The sequence below is a fragment of the Octopus bimaculoides genome, chromosome 1, assembly GCF_046866305.1.
Source record: "Octopus bimaculoides isolate indiv1 chromosome 1, ASM4686630v1, whole genome shotgun sequence".
In the NCBI taxonomy this organism is placed as follows: domain Eukaryota; kingdom Metazoa; phylum Mollusca; class Cephalopoda; order Octopoda; family Octopodidae; genus Octopus; species Octopus bimaculoides.
Genome location: NC_142928.1, coordinates 158940201 through 158964298, shown reverse-complemented (window position 1 = coordinate 158964298; position 24098 = coordinate 158940201). Strand labels below are relative to the sequence as shown.

The window sequence follows — 24098 nt, the reverse complement described above, 5'->3', positions numbered from 1 at the left end:
GTTACCTGAGTAGAGAAATTCCTCTATAGTTGTTGCAGTTTCCTTTGTTACTCTTGTTTTTATACAAAGTCACAATTTTAGCTTGCACATCATGAGAGAAATTTCTTGATGTCACCATTGAAAGAGTAAAATGTGTAGGTATGGCAGAAGGACTTCTTTATTCTTTTTCAAAACTTACACATATATGTAGTCTTCTCTGACTGGTTTACCATTTGGTAGTGTTGATTGCTTCCACACAAGCTTTCCTCTGAGAGATCTTCATCTAATATGGTGTAGTGTGATGGAGGAAAAAGACAACAGAAAAAAGAAGAAAAAGGGAGAAAGAAATACAGAGACCTTACCTGTTGACCGTGGTGGGATCAGCAATCACTGACCAGATAAAAACATGACCTTTCACATGCGCTGTCTCTCATCGAACTACCTGCACGTGCTCAGTGTCCACGCATGTCCTCGTGGCTCTTCTGCCGGCCCCTGCAGTCTTCACTTCCATTTGCCTCATCTGCAATCTTCTCCACCAACACCACATAGCTCATCACAGCCCATAACACCACAAACACCACATATGGTAAGCACATGAAATGAAGATAAAGCTTGTTCCAAACCAGGTTTTGCTGGAGTGTGAACAGTGTATAGTTTTTAGTAGTGATGAATCCATCAATGTAACTATTCTTGTCTGTCCTCTTTTGGTTTGTTATTTTCAGTCTTCAGCATGGCTATATTTGTTGACACTTGGGTCAAACACTGTCTTAATACATCCTTGCACTATCTTAGCATCACCAAGATCTGAAGTCACTTGAATAGCTTTGCAGAGATTTACACACCTTGATTCACACTGCCAAATTGCTTTGGCTTCGTTTAGGGTATTTTTAGTTAATTGATATGAATTCTTTTTGTGAGCTAACATTTTTTTTCCTTAATAAATGACATTAGAGTATCAGCATTATGCCTGACTCAATCTTTGTCACTATAACTGAAGTTTGCTACCTCATTGTTTTTTAATCATCACTGTCTTGGAGGATATACAAGTAACAACCTACCACTTTATTGCCATCTTCAACACTGGTGTCTCTTTTGCAAACAACAGAAAATATTTGCTGTCATAAAGCATTACACATCTAATATATCATATAATGTCTTTTCCTAGGAAGAGAAAAATAATTTATTTTGCTAAAGAGTATATATATCTATATTTTAATTCCCTTTTCCTGATGTTCTGCTATCATCATTTGTACATATAATTCACATTAACATTATGGAATACTATTATCTTTCTTAGCTATCAGTAAAGTGTAAATAGCAAGTGCACTAATTTCAGTTCGTTATGATTATATTTGTATTAAATAGAGGTAGTTATTGTTTTAAGAAAACCAAAAGTAAGAGTAACAATCTAAAATCAAGACAAGGAAAAGTCTCTGATCTCTCTTCAATAAAAATCATTTTGCTTGCATAGGAACTCCCAAACAGTAAAAAGGGAGTGATAGTCATGGTTACACATACACCACAAAGTGGTATTTAATACTTTTAACTATTTACTACTGCCAGGTATAACATTTTTGTCTTTATAGCATTTAATTATGGTACAATGGTACCAATTATTATAATTATGTGCTTCCTCTCATGATTAGCTATCATAGACATACACAAATATTTACAACACAAGCCCCTGTAGCTTCTCTTTGATTTCAAAATCTGGGCATCATGTCAAATCACTAAAATTGGTTTCTCAAGTTTCAGTAATGATATCTTTGTATCTTATGTATATCAATGGACTAGATGCTTATTGTTTTCTGTTCAAATCTGATCCCAAGATTAAGCAAATGCTTCTTAAAAAAATATAGTCATTTTTGTATCAATGTGCTGTCTCCTCCTTGACAACTTCAGCGTTTCTGTAATTGTTTTGTATAGTTGATACTTAAATTCATTTTGCCAAGTCTTTTACTCACAGAAGAGCATTCTACTCAAATTCTTATCCATCCATATTTCACTATAAAAAATGAACTTAAATTTTAAACATAAATCACACTATCAAATTAATTTCACCCAACAGGATCTCTTGAGGCATATAACTTAGCACATCCTTATCTGATTAAGGCTGGAATTATACAAAACAAGTGCTTTAGCCCCATAACTATTCCATTGTATTTTTAAATATAATACTGGAACATACAATAGGGTTGTTGCATTATCCAATCTATTATCTTTCCTATTTCAATGTGGTAGGGTATGGTTTGAAGAAAATTTATTTTCTATTGCTTCTAGACAAACGATCATATGGTGGTTTCCTTGTTAGTCTTTTATAAAGTGAAATTCCAAATACAAGTTTATATGAATGTCTTAATATTTTCTACTTTTAACTAGGAATCCATCATTAATACATAAAGAACATCTTTCCTTCTCATTTTGTATGGACTACAATTCTTATAAATTTCTTATATGTTACATAAGGAGCCCAGTAAGTTCCAATCTCTATAGGGCCTGTTGTAGATTTTTCATTTGTCTATAGTAAAAAATCTCAAATGTATGTAGAAACTTATCTGTGTATCAAAGTTTACATCAGAAGATATGATTTCTAGTTTGATGGAGAACAATTTCAGTGCATCAGCTAAAGTTCTGGGTGTGTTTAAAATAACTTCATGGATAAAAGAAAAGCAGGAAATTTAAATAATAATTTTATTCATTTATTTTTTAATGTACAAAATAAAGACAAAAAGTTCAGAAATATATTTCAAATACATAAGACAATTAAATTATTAGGTTTAATACTATTCTTCCTCAGCTTCTAAATTGATATTGTTTCCAAACTTGGCATACAATTGCACCTTGAGGTCTGAGAGAACAGCTTTATGGTTTTCACATTCTTGTTCAAGGTTAGTAATGGTTGTCTCAGTTTTTTTCTTGTCTTCCTCTAATTTCGAATTAGCAGCATCAATACTCAACTGTAAAAATACTTCTCCAATTTGATAAGTGAGCAGAGTTAAGGAATGTTTTGTTAAAGAAACTTGAAAATTTTAGATAGACAATAAAAATAAGAATTTAAAAAATTGTACTTAGGGACAAATTAATATTTGAAATGAATTCTAATATTTTTCAAGTATTCACACTAGAGAATACTCAAAATGAAAATAAGTCTAGGAACAGCACAAGCAATTTCTGGTAAATAATTATATAATGGATTACAAACGCTAAAGATGATAATTTTCTGACTGCATTTTTAATGAACATAATTGGAATAATAAGGAGTTAATCAAAATTGCTTCAAGAAGGAATAAATAATGGTTCTGGTTCCTGAGTAGTTTAACTTTCTGGAAGTTGCTAAAGATAAAAATTGTATGAACAGTAACCACATTAGTGCAAAGTTTTAAATCTGAAGTATAGCTTCTTATATATTTTATATATTCCAAATATTCCAAAAATATAACAAGGCAAAGTTATCCAAAGTAGAGTGAGACTAAATACTGCTATGTCACAGTCTCCAAACAAAAATCAATAATATTTATTTCTACTTAAATGTAGATGTTCTGTAAGAACAAACTACCATGAGAGAAGCTTTCATATTGGCTTTCAGAGCAAAATGCACTCTTGTTTATATTGCTAGAGGGGAAATAAATTCCCACCAACAAACAAGTGTGCATTTTGCACCAAAAGCCAATATAAGGGTTCCTCTCATGGTATCTACCGCAGTAAAGTTTGTTCCAACAGAACATCCATGTTTAAGTGGGAATAAATATTACCTCTTATTACTGCCTTTGTCACTGATATATATGTTATAACATCAATAATAACGAAATCCCAGAAATTCTTTAACAGCTTGCAAAGAATCTGAACTGAAACATATTTTTCATGAAGTCACTCATCTTTTACTTCACTTGGAAAAAATAAAATAAAACAAAGAAAATTAGGATACAGTCTTTAAAATTTCAAACCCTTCAACTATAAGTATTTTGTAGTGCCAATATTGCCAGCAATTATAGGCTATCATACTTCCTCTTGCAAGTGTTAAACCACTCACTGAGATGTCTTCTGATGTTTGTGAAAGTACAGAGGACCTCCTCAGCAGGGTTAATGAATGTAACCACTCCCACGACCTGACAGGTTGTGTAGTAGGTAGTATGGATGTGGTATCACTCTATCCATCTATTGACACTGACTTTGCTGGAGAAATTATTTCTGAGAGCGAAGTAGTCTTCTGTGAGGTGAACATGAGGGAACTGGGCCTCCTCCTGAAGCTCGTTTACGATAGAGAATACTTGTATGACCTAAGTAGATTCTGCCCCACCAGGTTGGAACGAGGTAGATCACCCACAATCATATCAGCAGCTACAAAAAACACCGCAGAAAGCTGGAGTGGATAGAATGTATCCACCCACAACCCAGAAGATAACGTCCAGACATGGAAAATGATTGCACATGCAGTGGGTGCAAGTCTAAAGACCATCCTACAGAACCATATAGTTAAATTCAATGAGAAGCTATATATACAAGTCCAGGGGGAACCCATTGGTGTCAGTGTGGCGGGCCTATTCATGACCTGGTGGAACAGAAAACTGAAAAAAAGCTCTTGAGTAATGCTCAGTAGCAATCAGACTGTATGGGAGATATGTGGATGACATCACTATCATAGTCAAGACACCATCGAACAGCCAGACTGAAGAAAACGAGAGGATCATGATAGAAAGCATCCAGCGATTAGCTAATTCCGTACACCAAAGCATCAGGGTAACTATAGATTACCCAACAAGGTACCCAAACAAGAGACTCCCAGTCCTTGATGCAGAGCTTTGGCTAGAAACTATTAATAACAAAGTTCAAATTCTCCACTCACACTATATGAAACCCATGTCCTCGAAGTATGTAATCCACGAGACTTTGGCTCTATCACACAATGTGAAAATTAAAATATCAATAGCTGACTTAGTCAGAATAATGAAAAACATATTCCCCCTATGAAAACCCTGGGAGAAACAGAAACACACACAAGACTTCATGCATTGCATGCAATTTTTGGGATACAACCAGAAAGATAGGATCCAAGTGTACAAAGGGCTAGCTAGAAATTGAAGAGATAGTAAATAAGGATGTCGATGGAACACAACCTAGGTACCGTAGTAAGCAGTGGAATAAAATACAAAGAATTTATGATAAAATGAACAAAAAGAACATGTGGTACAATGCTGACAAGTTCCAAGGGGTGATGTTTGTAGAAGCCACACCACACAGGGAACTAGCCCGCAAATTGAACATAAAAGTCATGGAAAAACCAGGGAGATCCATCGGGTCAATAATATGCAAAACATACCTCTTCAGAAAGAGGAGAACTGTATAGAGTGTAAATATAACCCTGGTGTCAATTGCAAAACCAGAAATGTAGTTTACTGAATAAACTGCATGAATGGTGATTGTAAAAACTGGAAGACTGCATACATAGGTGAAACAGCGAGAAGTTTGGCTGGGAAGGAGTACAGGGATCAAATACAAGCCTCGATGCTCTACCAGCAGGCTAAAGAACAACATGGTGGTGTACTGAACTGGATTAGTATAGAAATCCTGTCTTGACACCCAGATGATGCATCACTATGACAAATATAAGAGTTAGTCTTCATAAACGAAACAAGACTGGTTTTGAGTAGTAAATACTCTTAATAGGCATAGGCCTTACAAAGACCCATGGACGCACACACACACAAGCAAAGATAAACAGACAGACATGCCCACACGCTCACATGCATGCAGAAGTACACATGTACACACTGGAACTCACACACATACAAATGCACAAACACACACACATAAAGACACACTGAGTCACAGACACATGCTCACACACATACAGACACACATGCTCTCCCATACACACAGACACACATGCTCATACTCACGCACAGATAGACATCAATTTATTCAACATTTATCAAACAAAGAAGACGGTTGAACTGTCTTTGAGAGAAATGTCATATGGATGAACATGTTTGCAATAAAAACAAAGAGAAAACCAAAACCACTGTGTATGAGAAATGACATAAGTCAGTATTTAAAAAACACACACACATATGGATGCACAGACTTACGTATAAACACACACACATGTAGACATACACACACTTACACACTCATCTCGGACAGATACCAACGCTGGAACATAAAGTTCAGAAGAAATGGAAGTAGAGAGATGCGCCACTGAAAAGATTGCAACAATGTGATGAAATAATTATTTGACAAAAAAAAAAGAAAAAAAAAAGAAAGAAAAGAAAAGACAAATAACAACATGAACAATACTGAACAATAACAATAAAGGACTGAACCAGTGTGTGTGTTTATTATTACTGGAATAATGCTCCTCCCAAGATTCATCAATAAGAATGTTTGAAAAAAAAATGATGGCTGTAAATAATAATTCCATTATATTATCATAGGTTCTTCAAATATCAGTTTGCCAAGAGTTGGTAAGAGACAATTATATACTGAAAAATTATATAGTTTTTTGGAGGTGGGGTGAGAATTGAAGAGACACTTCTGCACAGCAGTCTCAGTGATCAAATTGTCAGCAGATATAACCGTCAAAAAATGACCAGCCATTAAACAGCTCTATGTAAATAATTTCTGATTATATGTTGATGATGAGTTGGCCTTATTATTACAAAAAGTACAAAAGTTCAAGAATGGATATGGAAAGATGTGTCAAAGACTATCTTAAAAAGAGGAAATCTACAAAGAGATAAAAAGTTAAATAAAAACAGAAGTCATCTCTATTCTCTCTTTATCCACTTTTTTTTTTACCTTGAGGATACACCCTAATACCTCATCCCTACCATCCTTTCTTCTGTTTCTATTGGGGTAGCCATGTATCTCTTCAACAGTAAGACACTTGTTCCTGGATCTGCATCATACTTTAGCTTCCCAACACCTGACACAAAGCCACCTATTTCAATATATTGCACTCCCATAAAGTTGAGAGAGTCTAGTCTTGAGAGTTACTTGGTGACCTCATAAGTGCCAGTACCCACTACCCACTACCCTCTGTAAAGTGGTTAGGAAAGGCATCCAACTGTACAAACAATGCCAAAACAGACACTGGAAGTCAATGCAGTCCTGCAGTTTGTTGGAATCTGCTGAACTGTCCAGCCCATGCTAACACTGAATACAGACATTAAATGACAATTATGACATAAGTATTTAGGAATAAAAAGACACCAGTCTCAAAAAAAAATGTGGAAAATCAGAGAAGAATATTATAGATACATTAGATCAGTATTTAAGACAGAAGCAAATGCTGAACACGAGATAAAAGGTATTAACAAATTAGTGGTACTAATAACAACACATAATCCAAATGTAAAAGATTAGAAGGAAATGAGAAAGAAAGCTAGACAGAAAGATTAGTAAATTAGTAATTTCTAACAGGCACAAAGCCTGTAGAGAAGAAAGGGAGAAATAATCGATATTACTAGTTTCAAATTTTGGTACAAGGCCAGCATTTTTAGGAGAGGGGATAAGTAAAATACATTAACCCCAGTGTTCAATTGATACTTATTTTATTTGATCTTGAATTTGAACTCAGAGTGAATAAAGATGGATGAAATACCACTAAGCATTTTACCTGGCATGCTAATGATTCTGCCAGCCCACTGTTAATCCCTGCGCTTGACCAGTACTCATTTTATTGACACTTGAGGGATGAATGACAAAGTTGACTTCACTGGGATTTGAACTTAGAATATAAAAGGATGTAACTAACTATAGCAAAGGATTTTGTCTGATGTTCTATAGATTCTGCCATGCAAACTAACAATACTAAAATATTCTCTTTGGCTCTACACAAAACAAAATGAAGAATATTGAAATATAACTTTCTCATTTATTAAGCTGGTGTCTGGAACAAATTAACATAAAATTTTGATGGATGATTATAATTTAGATTACTTTAAAACAGTAAGTTTGTGTCATAGAGCCACAGCCAGTCTCAGGCGGGTTGGTATCAAAAGGGGTAAATACAGTAAATGATATTTAAGAATTCCTATTTCACAGTATGATAACATTGAAGATGGTTAACACAATTAAAAATTACACTGCATTCATTGCATAAAAATAGGATATGGAATTGGTTTTTCATTGTCTTCTAAAAGAAGCAATTCATCAAGTGCATCTTCTAAATTTTGTAACAGTTTCTGAAAAATAAGAAAAGAAAATGTATGAATTAACAGCTAAGATTTCCATGATCTTAACTGAACACTTTAACCATATAGTCATTTTTTTTATGGTTGTTGCTGAATATTCTTAGTCAGCTAGTTATGCAGTCTATAGTGGAGGCAGTTGATGACATTAATAATAGCAATGGAGATGATAATAATACTAATAATAATCATATCTATATCTTTAATTTAGAGAGATTCACATATATATGTGTGTGTGTGTGTTTGTTTCCATGTGTCTTCACACTGACACTGATTGGATACCAGTGATATTTATGTTGTACTTAATATATCCAGTAGCTTGGTGCTTTGATGAGTAATGGTTAATAAAATAAAGTACCAGAAGGGGCGTCCAGCAACAGAATTCTGTTTGAATAAGTCTTTATCCAGCCTGATAATCATGTGTCCAAATTGCTTCACCTATTGAAACTTTTTATTTGAATATAAAATTACACAACTGTCCTTCCATACATTCATTTCTTAAATCAGTCTTAATAATTCAGTTACAATCATACACTTGATCATCCCAGGCCTAACTAATAGCCATTGCTAATTTTTCTTGCCCACATTTGCAATACATCTTCACACATATTCATTCTTTATAATAATTTGATTTTTTCTTTTCTCACATCAAATGTTTTCAAATATCAGCTAAGACTATTCTTAATTTTCATATTATATAAGTAGTAGATAATTGTTAGGATAGAGATAATATACAGTTTGTAAACTAGTAAAAGGCATTCTGTATTTTGACCAAATTTTGTGCCATTGCCTGTGTAGTATTTAGTTATTTTTGAGATCATATGTTCCTTATTTGGCTAGGACATGTATGAAAGCTGGCCAGTTCTTTGTTTCTTTTTCTCTATTGGTGTCTGGTTTTTAAAAAATTCATGTTCAAGTGTAGTATTACAGTTAAATCAAATTTCCATAAAATTCTCTGCAAGAAAATAGTTCTCCCAGGTAATAGGTTTAGGAATATTAAATTTGCAAGAAAAGACACCAAGATCAGTCTCATGGTGAAGGAATGGAAATTTCTAAACATTTATGTGAAGTAGTAAATGCTATGAGAGACTTTTATTTCTTAAACTAAGTAGGGGAGATTTTGCCATGATTCATCAGTTCTGAATGGAAGATGGAAAGTTACTTTTTCTAAGCGATCAAAGGTATCTTTCTAAATAAACCCTCATCAGAAAAATAATTTACTTTTCTTCTTGATGCTTTTAAAATGTTAAATAACAAAGATGAGGCACAATGGTTGTGATATTAAAGAACTGGACTATTCATATCATAGAATAAATCCCTGAGAAAGGAACTTATTAACTAAGGTTTACTTTAATGAACAAATAACAAGTCCTGCTCCTATTTTACAGTTAAGTGGTTTATTTTTCTTCATGGTTTTAAAATTCAAGTTTCCATACACACAAGTGTTGGATAGATTTGCATTCTTAGGAGTGAGATATGTGATGCATTGTTATACTTGAGAATAGCTGCCAACCACAACAGAACTGAGATCCTAAAACCAAAGTGCCACGTAAAAAGCACTGGTGCTGATGCCACTTAAAAAGCACCTATGATGGTGTCATCTAAAAAGTACCCAGTACACTCTGTAAAGTGGTTGGCATTAGGAAGGGCATCCAGCCATAGAAACCAAACCAAAGCGGAATATGGAACCTGGTGTGGCCCCCTGGCCTTACCAGTTCCTGTCAAGCTGTCCAACCCATGCCAGCATGGAAAATGGACGTTAAATGAAGATGATGATGTGGCCATATCCTTAAATCTAACCACACAAAGTACACATTATTATTCATTTTATAGTCTGTACAAATGTAGTATTGTCTCTAATCTATAATAATGTCCAGCTAATTTCTCACTTTACTTGGTGTTCTGCTTTTCATGAAATTTAATAATCAAATCTCTGTCCTTCATATCCAGTGTCCTTGTCTCTCAACCATGCAACATTCATACTTCTTATATATGCTTCATAGTGTGTGTTTTTTTTGTTTGAAAATTTTTGTTGCCAAAATCAAAATATCTTCCATTTACATTTAATATAATAACTATTGGGGTCCATGGAAATTCTGTTCTCTAAATTTTCTTACCGTTATTTTGATTCACAAGTTTGTACATCTTCATAACTATTTTTCCTTATGTTAAAGATACTAAAGATAACTTTTAACGTTAGTAACAATGTAAGTAATATTAAAATATAACATCTGATTGTTTTTATTTCATCCTTTCTCTGACGGTTACCACCTCCTCCAATTGAAGATGAGGTTATTTCCCCTTGAGAACATGGCATTCGAACACACATTGAATAATATGAAAATAGACAAAAATAGTAATGGTTTCTAATATTGGCATAAGGCCAGAAATTTGGAGGAGAGAACAGCCATTTATACTAATCTCTCAGAACTTGATTCTATTTTATCAATTTCAAAAGGATGAAAAGGCAAAGTTGACTTTGGAGGGATTTGAACTCCCAATATAGATAACAAATACAACAAAAAGATTTTGATGCTTTAACCATCCTGCCAATTCACTGCTAACAATTGAATTTCTTGTGGATTTAAATAAGCTTTAGTTGGTGAAATATATTCTAAGAAAGTGACTGAAAGAGGAAATTACAACCAAGTAATCATAAAGTAACTATTATTTATATTACAGCTGTAACTTTACACCTGATGGCTATCTAAACTAAGTAACTTTGAAGAAGGTAAACAAGGTATGTGAAGGAGATACTTTCAAATGATGCTACTATGAAAAAAAAAAATGTTCAGGTGTCTTAAAATGTCTAAAATTCTTTTATTACAAGTATACTGAGGAATCAATAATATAATGGAAAGTTGATGCAAGAAACAATGATAATTTCTTTCAGTCCCTTACACCTATCAGATTATCAATCAACTGATATAACACCTATTATATTTGAAGGAACCGAATATAATACTACCAAATAATTCTTTCTAAAAAAACAAGGCATGAAATTTGGGGGAAGAGGGTGGGTTTAGTTTATTACATTGACCCTAGTACTTAACTGGTACTTATTTTATTAACCCTGAAAAGCTAAGCTGACCTCATTGAGATTTGAATTCAAAATGTAATGAACCAGAAGAAATGCTTTCAAGCATTTTGTCTAACACATTATTGATTCCACCAACTCGCTGCCTTGACACTACTAAAAAATACTGTGTACTTAGCTTAGTGGGCAATTAAACTTTTACATTTGAAACTGCAATGATGTATTAAATAATATCAAAAATTCATTTCCTTTACCTTTTCTAAAGCAACCTCATCTTTCAGATCTTGAAGTTTAGCATTATGCCGAGCAAATTTGTTGATCTTCTGCTGGTCTTCAAAAGTAACATGCACGTCACTTTCCTGCAACAATAGAACATTTTTCTTATAAAATATAAACTATATCATAACACAGTACATTCCAGCATATTGCTGGTCCAATATTTTAAACAAATTTTATCATAGAGATTTAACAAAATCCTTACTTCTAAGCAGTATTATATAAACTGGTTTCAAATTTTGGCACAAAGTTAGTAATTTTGTGGGAGACTGAAAGTCAATTACATTGACCCCCAATACTCAACTGGTACTTATTTTATCGTCCCTGAAAAGACAAAAGGCGAAGTTGACCCCAGCAGAATTTGAACTCAGAACATAAAGATGGTCAAATTGCAGCTAGGCATTTTGTCTAGCATGATAACAATTCTGCTGGCTAGCCACCTTAGTTTTACATGATATTAATATGTTATACAATGTATACTGGCTCCTATCTATATTAAGTAATGCTTCACCATTAATATTCTTAATTATACTCTATCACATATTCTTGAAAAGGAAAATATTTTCCTCAATTAAAATTTTAACTTCTATGTGTTCAACTTTACACTTCAAATCTGATCATGACTACATAATAACAGATACAACATGCGGTTAGTAGACAAGACATATTCTAACAGATACAACATGCAGTTAGTAGACAAGACATATTCCAAAGATCTAAAAATTAAAAAGAAATCCTATAGAAATTCAGGCAAGGGAGGCAATTCCACTAATAGAAATTACTAGGAACTAAAGACAATGTCGATGGTCTCAACTACATCGTTTTTATTTTCCAAAAAATTTGGTTAACTGATCTCATTGGGGTTTTCTTTGTTTTTCTCGTTGCTTTTAGATTGTAAACATACATGAAGGGCGTTTTTGTCTAACCGCTTGGATAACCTAAGCGAGCTTTTCAACTCGCTATATTACATATCTTAGACCCTAAGCTATCATGTCACTCCACTTCACTAGGTTTAACAATTTTCTGGATACTTAGATGCATCACATTCATAAAAATTACAGTAACTGATTATAACAATTTCTGTCAACTGATAACATTAGTCGAAAAAATGAAATATCACATTTGATAGATTCAGGAGTTGTAGCTCATTGTTGTTAGCTAATCAACTGATTTCGCATAGTTTCAACTCATGGAAAATTGTTGAAATGGAATTACTACACACACACGCATATATATATAGTCGTTTTTGCATAGTTGTCAGGGAAATATCAAAACTAAAAGCAGATTGATCTCAGAATGAATTAGTTTACTCGTGATCATGTAGTAAAATCAGTTATTAGGAAATGTGTATCTTATATTAATATAAAATATAACATTTTGGCAAAAGATTTTGTTTTCATAGATATTTAATACCTTCCTGGTGTGTAAATGATGCGAAACAATTTTACTGACGAATCAAACAGATGAATGAAGAATTTACCAAGAGAGGGATGATAGTGAGCATGGAAATGAATGACAAATACTGATTTCCCTCTTACAATGATATTTATACAATTGACGATTCAAATAAGATTTTGAAAATACGTTATTATTGAAAGCAGAATATCAAAGAAGTGTGAATTAAAGTTGTCTCACCGCATTTTTCATTGTCGCAGCCATTTTAAAAAGTTAATGCTTTTCAAAAGGGAGTGAATGATAAAAATCAATGTTTTTAGTAAAAATGCCCAAATTACACATTCATTACTTCCAATAATTTTAAAATAATACACTAATAATTATTTACCAAAAATTATTTCCTTATATTCGATTTTGAATAATTTTCGAAATAAAAATATTTGTTGTGTTTCGGTCCTGTTATGTTTATAGTGCTGAAGATGGTGCTTGCTGCTTTCCAATCGGTGTTAAGCGGTGAGAGAAATATTTTTTATCTTGTTCTGTTTTAGTGATGAAATGTTCTCTCTTTCTTTTGCAGTTGGAAACATTAAATCTATTTTCTTTCATTGCAGTTGTGGTTGGCTTAGCCTTGGCTCAAGTTACTGAGTTAGATTACAAGTAAGTTGTTTGATATACTTCTTAGATCTGTCTTCGAAAAGAAGGCAGATGATTTAGTTGCTGCTCGTCTTGTTGTTAACTATGGTCAATAAATAGTTTTTTTTTTTTTACATTTAACGTTATTTACTTATTATAACGAAACATAAGATCCGCGAATTATTATCAAGTGTTATATATATATATATATATATATATATATGTATATATATATAATTCATAGTACACCTTTATTCTTCAGTACAGGTGCTAGCAATATAGCAATACAACGTGTTTTGAGTATTTGTAACATTCGTTACGGATGATATTCTGCTAATTGTAATCTTTTGTTTAAGTAAAAATTGTTAGTAATTAATTGTTCAACAATAAACAAATACGCAAACGAAATATATACACATGTATGTATATTTCATGAGTACGCCTTTTTTCTTCACTCCAGGTGCTAGTAATACAACGTGTTTTGAGTATTTCTATCATCGTAACGGAAGATGTTCTGCTGATTGTGATCGTTTATAATTTTTCTAGTAAAATCATTAGTATTTAATTGTTCAACAATAAATGAATACGCAAATTATATATATCGTCAGTGGATCATATATCCGAAAAAGAAGAACACTCTAAAAGTTAGAGCAGTAATATATGGATGTGAAATCATTGGTGACTCTATGACTGAACATATATTTAACTTCATGTAAATACACACACACACACACACACACACAGAGTAATATTTATCTAGAGTTCCAGCAACTACCTGTAATGCAATCCTCTTTGTGTTTTTAGATAATCTTTAGTTAATATATAATGAGAAAAAGATCTACTCAATCTTTTTTGTTAGCATTCCTACATCCATCCATTTGTTTTTCTTTTTCCTTTCTGCAAACATTTACAGGAAAGATCTTATTAATGTTCTGTTTAACATCTGAATAGAAATCTCCCTTACCAAAAACGATGTTCTCTACTATAGCTTATGCATAAGTTCACAAATTTTATAGGGTTGAAACAGCCGAGAAGTTGTATAAAGGTACAATAACAATTTATGAAGATGAAGTTTGGATTACCAACTCCAAAGTTGTATTCAGTTTTAATGCAGATGTTTTTTATTGGGCATTCCCCTCAATTTTGATTGCATAAGGGGGGAAAATGTAAACCTGAGGAAGATGATTAAAGTCTGTCTTGGCAAAAATTTTTCGTTGGATAGTATATTTCGGTAAATTAATCTACCTTAAATTCAGAGTTTTAACTTTTCAGATCTATGCCCCTCTGAGAGTGAGGAAAGAAGAGAAAAGAGGTGTCGGTTTGCACAATTCTTAAAATATCATCTTGGACAGACTGACATGTTGCTGTAGAAATATCTATCCATATCGCAAAAGTAATAAATAAATAAATAAAAATAATTAAGATAAACCAATGTAACAATAAATGTGTACTTAATCCTCCGAGATTCTGGAGAAATTGTTTAATCACAACACAAAATACCATCACTGCTTACATGTTGCTCTCAAACCATTACTACTTACATCCATGCTGGAACTTTTACATTGTTATATTGAAGTTGTCAACTGATATATAAGTATCCTGTACTTTACTGTCTGAAGTAGCAATTATTCAAAACAAAAAGTAAATAGTCTGATTCATTTTGGTTTTGGTACATGTGCTACAGATGTGAGTCATGTGCAAAGTAATTTCACCAGAACTCCTGCTTTCCAACCATAGCCATCCTATATTTTAAATCCTAATCCCAACCATAACCCCTTAACCTACACTCTAAACCTAAATCCTAAAACAACCCCTAACCTTGAACTCTAACTCCTAACCAATGATACATATAATCTGTACAACCGTTTATATATTTGTTTTGCAAGATTTTTGATGTAAAATCGTGTGTTGAAACAGATGTTGTTGTACTTGGGGATGGTCATATTGCCAGTTTAGCCAATGAAAACACACACACACTGTATATTTGGTGTTAATTTGCTTCAGCTTTATATAACATTACATTACATTAATCCTATTTCAGGCTGAAATAGGATTAATGTAATGTAATGTAATATAAAGCTGAAGCAAATGAACACCAAATATACAGTGCGTGTGTTTTTATTGGCTAAACTGGCAATATGACCATCCCCAAGTACAACAAAATCTGTACAACATTTTATTGAATGCTAGCTTATACACTTTAACATATGCAAAGCTGATCTTGAATTGAACAGTTTACTTTTGTTTTTGAAAAATTTGTATTTCATACAGCAAAGTATGGGATACTCATTAACAATTTTCTCACCAACACACTGCAAATCATTAGCTCAAACACTAATGCAGTGTCCTCTTGTTGTTTCTTCTATCAGTACTATAACTGCATCTGCTTTATTCTACAATTTATTATACAATTGCTTTATTCCTTCTCTTCCTACTCAACCTAATTGTAATTCCTCATTCTGTCATTCTCACTGTACTTCACCTCCCAGACACCACACAAAACACATTGCCCCGCACAGAAGCCCCTGGAGTTTACTTAACATTGATTTGCAAATGTTCAAAATGGTTATCAACTGCATTGATTTCACCAGCCTAGGAATAACTATTCCACTTCTGACTAATTTATAAGAAACATGATATTAATTATTATTAATGATATAATATAAAGAATTTTATTACTCAGCCAAATGCCTAAATTCAGGCTGTTAATTGTCTGTAATCAGAGTCTGATTTTGCAATGCTTTTAATTACACAGTATTGAAGCTATCGGCAGGAATCTAACCTTTCTTTTTTAAGTAAGCTACAAGAACACAGACGTACAAATAAGAGGGCATAATTTATTCTGGGTATATGTTCTAAATTTAACAAGGACTATAAATGAAGGTAAATTTGAGAGAATTGGTAAAATATGTTGTTTTCGATGCTGGTAGCTATAAGTTTGATCATAAGGTCTTCAAAATATATATAAAATGTACTATGTTTATATAGTTCTGTGGTATTCTGATGACAAGATCATCATCATTTAACATCTGTTTGCTGTACTGACATGAATTGACAGGATTTGGTGAGCCACAGGGTTGCATCATACTCCATGTCAGTTCTGGCATGGTTTCTACAGCTGGATGCCTTTCCTAATGCCAACCATTTTACAGTGTGTTCTGGGTGCTTTCCTTGTACTACAGGTACTAATGGGGTTGCCAAGTAACTTGCAAAACAAGAAGTGGGGAAGTATTTGAGAGGGTGGAAAGATCTCTTTAGAAAGGTTATTTGATATTTCATATATTAACCTCACCTTGATCAGTCTTAAAAATATTTTGCTCAATATAATAATATTAGCAACTTAATGAGCACTGTAATAAATTGGTACATATCATATGCTGCGAGATCTTTGATAGACTAACAGACAGAATGCAGGTGAGCTGAGACAACTTCACTAGTATGGATGCTTATCAATGGGTGAAGAGTCCTCTCAGTGGAGAATATTAATGGAAGATATGGAAAGAACTACTCCAGTCAGATTTCAGGATACTGGGATTCATGGAAGTGATGACGAAAGACTGAGGTGTGTAATTATATTCTGTGTCAGTGTACAACAGAACTGTCCAACATATGCCTGTATGGAAAAAGTAATATTAAAGCAGTGATGAATGCTTGTTGCCATTCTCATCATACTTGGGTAGTGGAAAAAGGGAGAGTATGTAGTTGAATCCTCACAGTGGTTCTTGGGCCACTACTACTATCATCACCTTCAGTTTCAAGTATGGGCTTGCTGACATATTATTATTGTTCATCCTTAAGTTCTGAGTTCAAATTCTGCCAAGACTGACTTCACCTTTCATCCTTTTGAGGTCAATAAAATAAGTACCAGTTAAACATTGGGCTCAATATAATCGACCTAACCCCCCCCCCCCCAGAAGTGCTGCCAAAATTTGAAACCATTATTATTATTTCTCTTTATCACAGGTTTTGTTGGAGTTCCTGGAGTTTTACATGTGTAATGGGCTTGCTACCTGCAGCCTATGGTACCATGCTATCCGTTCTTTTCAGCTATCTAATACTTTCCTGATTATTCTGGTCATGCAAAGGAGGCAAACCTTTTGCAACAGTTCTACTGAGTACTCTATTCCAATTTCTTTTATATTCTCCTTGATATCTTCTGATACTGTTCTCAAGAACCCAGCAATAATTGGTACTATCTTCACCTTCTTCAGTTTCCATAGCCGGGCTATTTTGTACTTAAGACGGTTGTATTTATATACCTTTTCTCTTTCCTTCTTGACTATTCATGGGTCAAAGGAGCATGCAACATCAACTATATAGCATTATTATTAGGGCAGTGAGCTGGCAGAATCGTTAACATGCTGGATGAAATGCTTAGTGGTATTTCACCTGTTGCTACATTCTGAGTTCAAATTCCACTGAAGTCTTTACCTTTGATCCTTTCAGGATTGATAAATTAAGTACCAGTTGAGTACTGGAGTTGGTGTAATTGACCATCTCCTCCACCAAATTTCAGGTTTTGTGCCTATAATAGAAAGGATTATTATTATTATGGTGACCTGGCAAAATTGTAAGCATGCTGGACAAATGCTTTCCTGCATTTTTTCTGGCTTTATGTTGTGAGTTCAAATGCCACTAAAGCTGACTTTGCCTTTCAGTGTTTGGGGTTGATAAAATAAGTATCAGTAGAGCACTGGATTTGATGTAATCAACTTACCCTCTCTCCTGAAATTGCTGGCTTTGTGCCAAAATTTGAAACCATCATTATTAAGACAGTGAGCTGGCAGAATTGTAAGCATGCTGGACAAAATGCTTCATGGCATTTTTTCTGACTTTACATTCTGAGTTCAAATGCTGCTAAGGTTGGTTTTGCCTTTTACCCTTTCCCCCAAATTTCAGGCATTGTGCCTATAGTAGAAAAGTTAATGATTATTATTATTATTATCATTATTATTATTAAGGCAGCAAGCTGGCAGAATTGTTAGCACGCCAGGCGAAATGCTTAGCGGTATTTCACCTGCTGCTGTGTTCTGAGTTCAAATTCTGCTGAGGTCAACTTTGCCTTTCATCCTTTTGGGGGTCAATGAATTAATTACCAGTGAAGCACTGAGATTGATGTAATCAACTAGTCCCCCCACCCACAATTATTCAGGCCTTATGCCTTTAGTACAAGGGATTATTATTATTATCAAGGCTGTGAGCTGGCAGAATCGTTAGCATGCCAGGTGAAATGCTTAATGATATTTCATCAGACTTCTGTTCTGAGTTCAAATTCTGCCGAGGTTGACTTTGCCCTTCACCCTTTTGGGGTTGATAAAGTAAGTACCAGTTGAGTACTGGGGTCAATGTAATTGACTATCCCCCTCCTCAAAATTATAGGCCTTGTGCCTGTAGTAGAAAAGATTATTATTATTATTGTTATTCCTTTATCAACAACTTGCTTTCAATACACTTAGTTGAAGAATTCATAATCTCTGCTAGTTCACCTAATCTACTTGCATGGCCATAATTTGTGTGCAAACGGTACCTTTACTACAACTTACACCAATTAAAATTTTCTTGTCACATCTCAAATTTGCTTTCATCGCAAAGACTTTTTTGAGTTCTGTACTTTTAGATGCAGATTTTACTTCCTGATCTCTGCTTCTATCTGCTCATTCTGTCTTCACTCCCTTCATTCCATTTACAAGACCACAAATGTGTTGACTCACTATGGCAACGACATTCAGACAAGACTCCATTTTAAAATAACTAAAATATAAAGTAATCATCCTTTGTATGTTCTTCTCGCACTCCAAAGGGTCAGTTAGTAACACAGCAAACCATAATGTATTCAGAAGAAATGTGATATCACTGTACAAGTTTAAAAAAAAAAAAATATTCAAAGTTTGGAAATATCTGCTCATAACATCAACTGACAGGCTTTTGCTATATTTTAAAATGGTTTCAAAGAGATAAAACTCAGATACACAATAAAAAATAAAATTTTCATTACCTTATTAGGTGTATTTCTCAAAACTTTAGTAAAACATCTTTTCCAAATCCAGCTAGTTGTTTATGTTTTAACCCCAGGTCATCTCCAACTGAGCAGATGTATGACCAGGGTTGTTCCAGCTTTGACCATTTGTTTTTTTGCAAGTATAGTGTTATCTATGACTACATTATCTAATGTGTCTTTCCTCTTTTGAGATAGAGGTATGGTACAATTTAAAAGAAATTTAGCTGCTATTTCTAACAGCTTGAATGACTACATAGAAATTCCTTCATTGGCTTATCTTCATTTATTCTTGATAGCTCTGATAATAACGTCCTTGCTTTGCTTTCAACTTCATTTTTGATACAGATTGCTCCTAAAGATCATAGATAACTGAATCAATAGACCATCAGGCAACCAGCCAACTGATCAACAGTTCATATTCTGTCACAAGCACTGCATCGAATGAAAATACCCTGTCCACTTATTTGTAAGTGATGTCATCATCATCATCATCATCGTTTAACGTCCGCTTTCCATGCTAGCATGGGTTGGACGATTTGACTGAGGACTGGTGAAACCGGATGGCAACACCAGGCGTGGATAGTATAATTTTATCAAAATGAAAAGAAAAGCATCTGCTGTGTAAAACTAAGGAATAATTTGTTACTTAGCAATGCTAAGTTCAAATTTTTGGCCTCTTGTAGATTTCCATGAGAAAGCAATTTGCAACAAGCCAAATATATTCAATGAGAAATTTATTTTTCGTTTATTTAATACTACATAAACCGAAGATAAATTGGCAGGACTCTTTTACCAAAGGATTTGGTAAGGGGTCCTACCAATTCTTTTTCAGGACAGTTCCTTTGTCATAGCTTCCACCTGGTATCCACTTCTTATATGTAACTCCACTAATTCTCCGCATCTCACAGTAGACTGCCCTCCTATTCAAAGACATTAATTGATATGCTAAACTAATTTGAGAATAGCTGATGAGTTTTGAACTCTTGGTACCATTTTTTTAAAGGTCTTGTCCCACACATGAGAAGACTGGATTTTTAGTGGATCGTGTAGGAGAAAGAAATCTATCAATAGGGAGTCAAGTTTCAATAAGTAGAAAGGCTGTGGAACATGTATCTTAGAACAGAGTAAGATGTGCTGATTGCTCTAGTTACTCCATGACATCCCTATTATACCTCCAGTCACCCTGCCTTGCTAATGACCAGAAAGAGAATGAGGTTGGTTGTTTGGTGCAACTATCTCTCATTATAATCCAAATTCAGTATAATTTAAGACTCAGATTTTTTGGAACTACAGATAGTGGGCCTCTCATTACTGTAAGCAAGAGATCACATCTGTGACTGGAATATTGTTACCTCTATAGTTTCTTTATTCCTGATGTAATGCACAAAGTGTTGACTAGGTAGGAATAGTTACAATTCTTTGATTGCAAACATACCTGCATCCCATATTGCTGATGCTCTTATAGCTTTTATTTATTTAGACTAGAGAAGAAAATTGAAAATTGTGAAGCTGGCCTTATAGTCTTATAGTGGCAGTGATGGTGGTAATAGTAATAGTAGTAAATATAGCCTCAGGCAAAAGGAAATGCAGCAGCAGGTGATAAATATGAAACCAAGATATAACTTGATGTGTTTTTTTTTTTTAATCAAATTATCAATGTAGATAGTTGTAATCAGTTTTTCATAGAGGGTGCCAAATATTGATTTTTTTTTTTTTTTTTTAGACAAAAATTAAATCTATTAATGGTGCATTACTTTCTGATGACCTGTATTAATCCAACATTAAAGCTAGCAGTTTGTACACTATATCAGATTCAATATCTGATATCACCCACTTCTTAGCTTCAATTAACAATCTCCATCATCATCTTCATTATCAAACCAACAGTAAATTTGGCTGCAGTTTCCATGCATGTGTGTGTTCACACATGCACGCACGCACACATACTCATACACGCACACACACACACACACACACACACACACACACACACAGGTAAGTTATATGAATCTTACTCCCTATATCTCACACATGCAAATATATAATTTTGCCAAACACTTCCTCCAATCAGCATGTTTTATTTGCCCTTTCCCTCTTATAAAATAGTTGATGCCTGTATTCATGTCCTGATAATAATAGCTTCATCAACATTATTGTCATCATAATCATCATACTCATCATTACTCCCACCATTATCTCCATCATCAAACCGACACTAATTTTGGCATCAGTTTGTAATCAATGTTGTATGATATTCAATACTTACTATTATTCTCTTTGTAGCTTTGACATGTGTTTTTATGCCTTTCAGTCATAGCTTTATTATTTTTTCATTTTCTTTATCCAGTGTTAAGTCCCCTCTCTCTACTGTTAGAGAATTACAGAAGGCAAACTTGTTAGGAGACTGGCCAACTAACTCAAAGGTTGACAGTTCACATGCAATCATTAACATTACCCTCTATTTTTAGTGAAAAATACTTAACTCTCTTGCTCAATTCATGTAACCTGAGACATGAATTTCATTACTGTAAGCAGATGTTACTGTAGTAGATGCTATGTGATTGATTGTAAGTAGATGCTATGTGTTTGACTGATGTTACTGTAAGTAGATGCTATGTGATTGACAAATGTTTCATTAGTTTGTAGTGTTAAGCTTAAATCTTGCCACGAAGCTGAAGAATACAATGAGAAACAATTCCAGTCTATCCTTTGAGTTCTACATAAAAATGTCAATGGTAGCTCAGTGTTTTATTGCACCATATTTTCAGTTTTAATGTTTTCTTGCCTTGAAGCTTGAGTCATCTCACTGCATGACAAGGTGTTAAATTCCTGTGACGTTTGAGATAAACTGGTGTCATGGAAGTTACATAACTCTGACTTATGGATTAAACTTTGTTTCTGTCATTATTTTGTCCCAAATTAATTTTTCTTTTGCTGTTTCTTGTTTAGTTTTCATGATTGTATGAGCAAGATGGTTTTTGTTGGCACAGTTGTTCATCATCATCATCATCATCATCATCATCATCATCATTTAACATCTGTTGTCCATGCTAGCATGGATTGGGTGGTGTGACCAGAACTGGCAAGCTAGATGGCTGCACCAGACTCCAGTCTGATTTGGCATGATTTCTACGGCTGCATGCCCTTCCTAACACCAACCACTTTACACAGTGTCCTGGGTGCTTTTACAGGGCACTGCACAGGCACTTTTGCATGAGTGCTTTTATGTGGCACCACCACAAGTGCTTTACACCACCAGAAGGATTGGTCTTAGCACTTTGCTGTGGAGTACAGGTCTTCTTGAGTATGGCCAGGTGCCAGGTATCTTGATCTTTTGTCATCTCACCTGAAAGGTTCAGCTTCCGGAGGTTGTTCTTCAGTACTTGTTGCTTAGTCCTATACTATAATATACTATGCTATCAATAATATTAATACACTTTTTGTTTTTGTACGTACCTGTTGTGTGCGTCACACTTACTTCAAAGAAGTGGCAAAGTGAGAGAGAAGAAGTGAGAGAGAGTGAAAGAGACAGTGAGTGGTGAAGGCATTCATTCTGTGTTTTTAAATGATTCAGAGAGGACGTAAGAGAGAAAGAAAGAGAGTGAGTGAGAAAGAAAAGTGAGAGAGAAAGAGAGCAATAGAGACAGTGAGTGGTAATGGTGTTCATTTTGTGTTTTTAAATGTTTCAGGAAAGAAGTAAGAGAGAAAGAGACAGTGAGTGGTGATGGCGTTTATTTTGTGTTTTTAAATGTTTTAGAGAGGATGTAAGAGAGAAAGAAAGAGAGAGAGAGAAAATAAGAGTGAAAGAGACAGTGAGTAGTGACGGTGTTTGTTTTGTGTTTTTAAATGTTTATTACATCACAAGAGAAGTAGACATATAGATACATATACACATTGTTAAATCAAAAGTGGGGGGAGAAGAGGAAGTGAGAGAGACAGTAAATACATAAATCCAAAGAAAAGTTCATACATAGATATATACAGCAAATATTGGATGTCAATTTAACTTTTCATTACCACATGAGGATAAAATGAAACAAATGGCTGAGTACTCCACAGACATGCATAACATTAACGTAGTTCTCAGGGAGATTCAGCCTCACACAGATTATGACAAGGCCGGCCCCTTTCAATTACAGCTACAACTCGAGACATATATATATATATATGAATGTATTTGTGTGTGTGTGTTGTGTAGTTTAGGTTAGTTAAAACACGTTTGTAATAGTAAATGTAGTGTTGTGGAAATAAACACAGTTACCAAACTTGCATTCATAAATCCATTTATTATTTCATTCTTTTGCATTTCAATTTGTACATTAAGGTTCGTTGAATATGTATGATGTATTTTAAGTTTAAATAGTAATTCTGTTTACATTTGTGTAACTGAGATATTTTGGTTGGATTATATAGCCATTGGTGTTACATTACTTTCTATATTCTGTAACTGTCACAATATACTTTCCTCGGCCTGAATTTTTTGTGGGGAGGGGCCAGTTGATTAGATCAACCACAGTACACAACTGCTACTTAATTTATCAACCCCGAAAGGACGAAAGACAAAGTTGACCTCAGCAGAATTTGAACTGAG

The 24098-nt window shown here is 34.0% G+C and overlaps 2 protein-coding genes across 2 annotated transcripts in view; one reads left to right on the top strand and one right to left on the bottom strand.

The window, feature by feature from the left end:
- Positions 1-2656: 2656 nt before the first annotated feature.
- On the bottom strand, positions 2657-13266 carry LOC106871413 (prefoldin subunit 4). Its single transcript, XM_052971967.2, has 4 exons — positions 13117-13266; positions 11460-11564; positions 8093-8162; positions 2657-2965 (listed from the first exon to the last, which is right to left on the bottom strand). The coding sequence occupies exons 1-4, from the start codon at positions 13138-13140 to the stop codon at positions 2763-2765; spliced, it is 402 nt and encodes a 133-aa protein (XP_052827927.1). The 5' UTR covers positions 13141-13266; the 3' UTR covers positions 2657-2762.
- Positions 13219-24098, top strand: part of LOC106871411 (protein disulfide-isomerase TMX3) — a 115045-nt gene continuing 104165 nt past the window's right edge. The window contains exons 1-2 of the mRNA XM_014917836.3: positions 13219-13389; positions 13488-13533. Coding sequence (XP_014773322.1) covers positions 13338-13389; positions 13488-13533 — 98 coding nt within the window. The 5' untranslated portion in view covers positions 13219-13337. The remainder of the gene's footprint in view (positions 13390-13487; positions 13534-24098) is intronic.

Bases quoted from the DNA above. Each gene is read 5' to 3' on its own strand.
- LOC106871413 (XM_052971967.2), bottom strand. From the start codon at position 13,140: ATGGCTGCGACAATGAAAAATGCG. The intron at 8,163-11,459 runs GTAAAGGAAATG...CTTATTTTTCAG, and splicing joins ATGAGGTTGCTTTAGAAAAG to AAACTGTTACAAAATTTAGA. The intron at 2,966-8,092 runs CATATCCTATTT...TAACTCTGCTCA, and splicing joins AGACAATGAAAAACCAATTC to CTTATCAAATTGGAGAAGTA.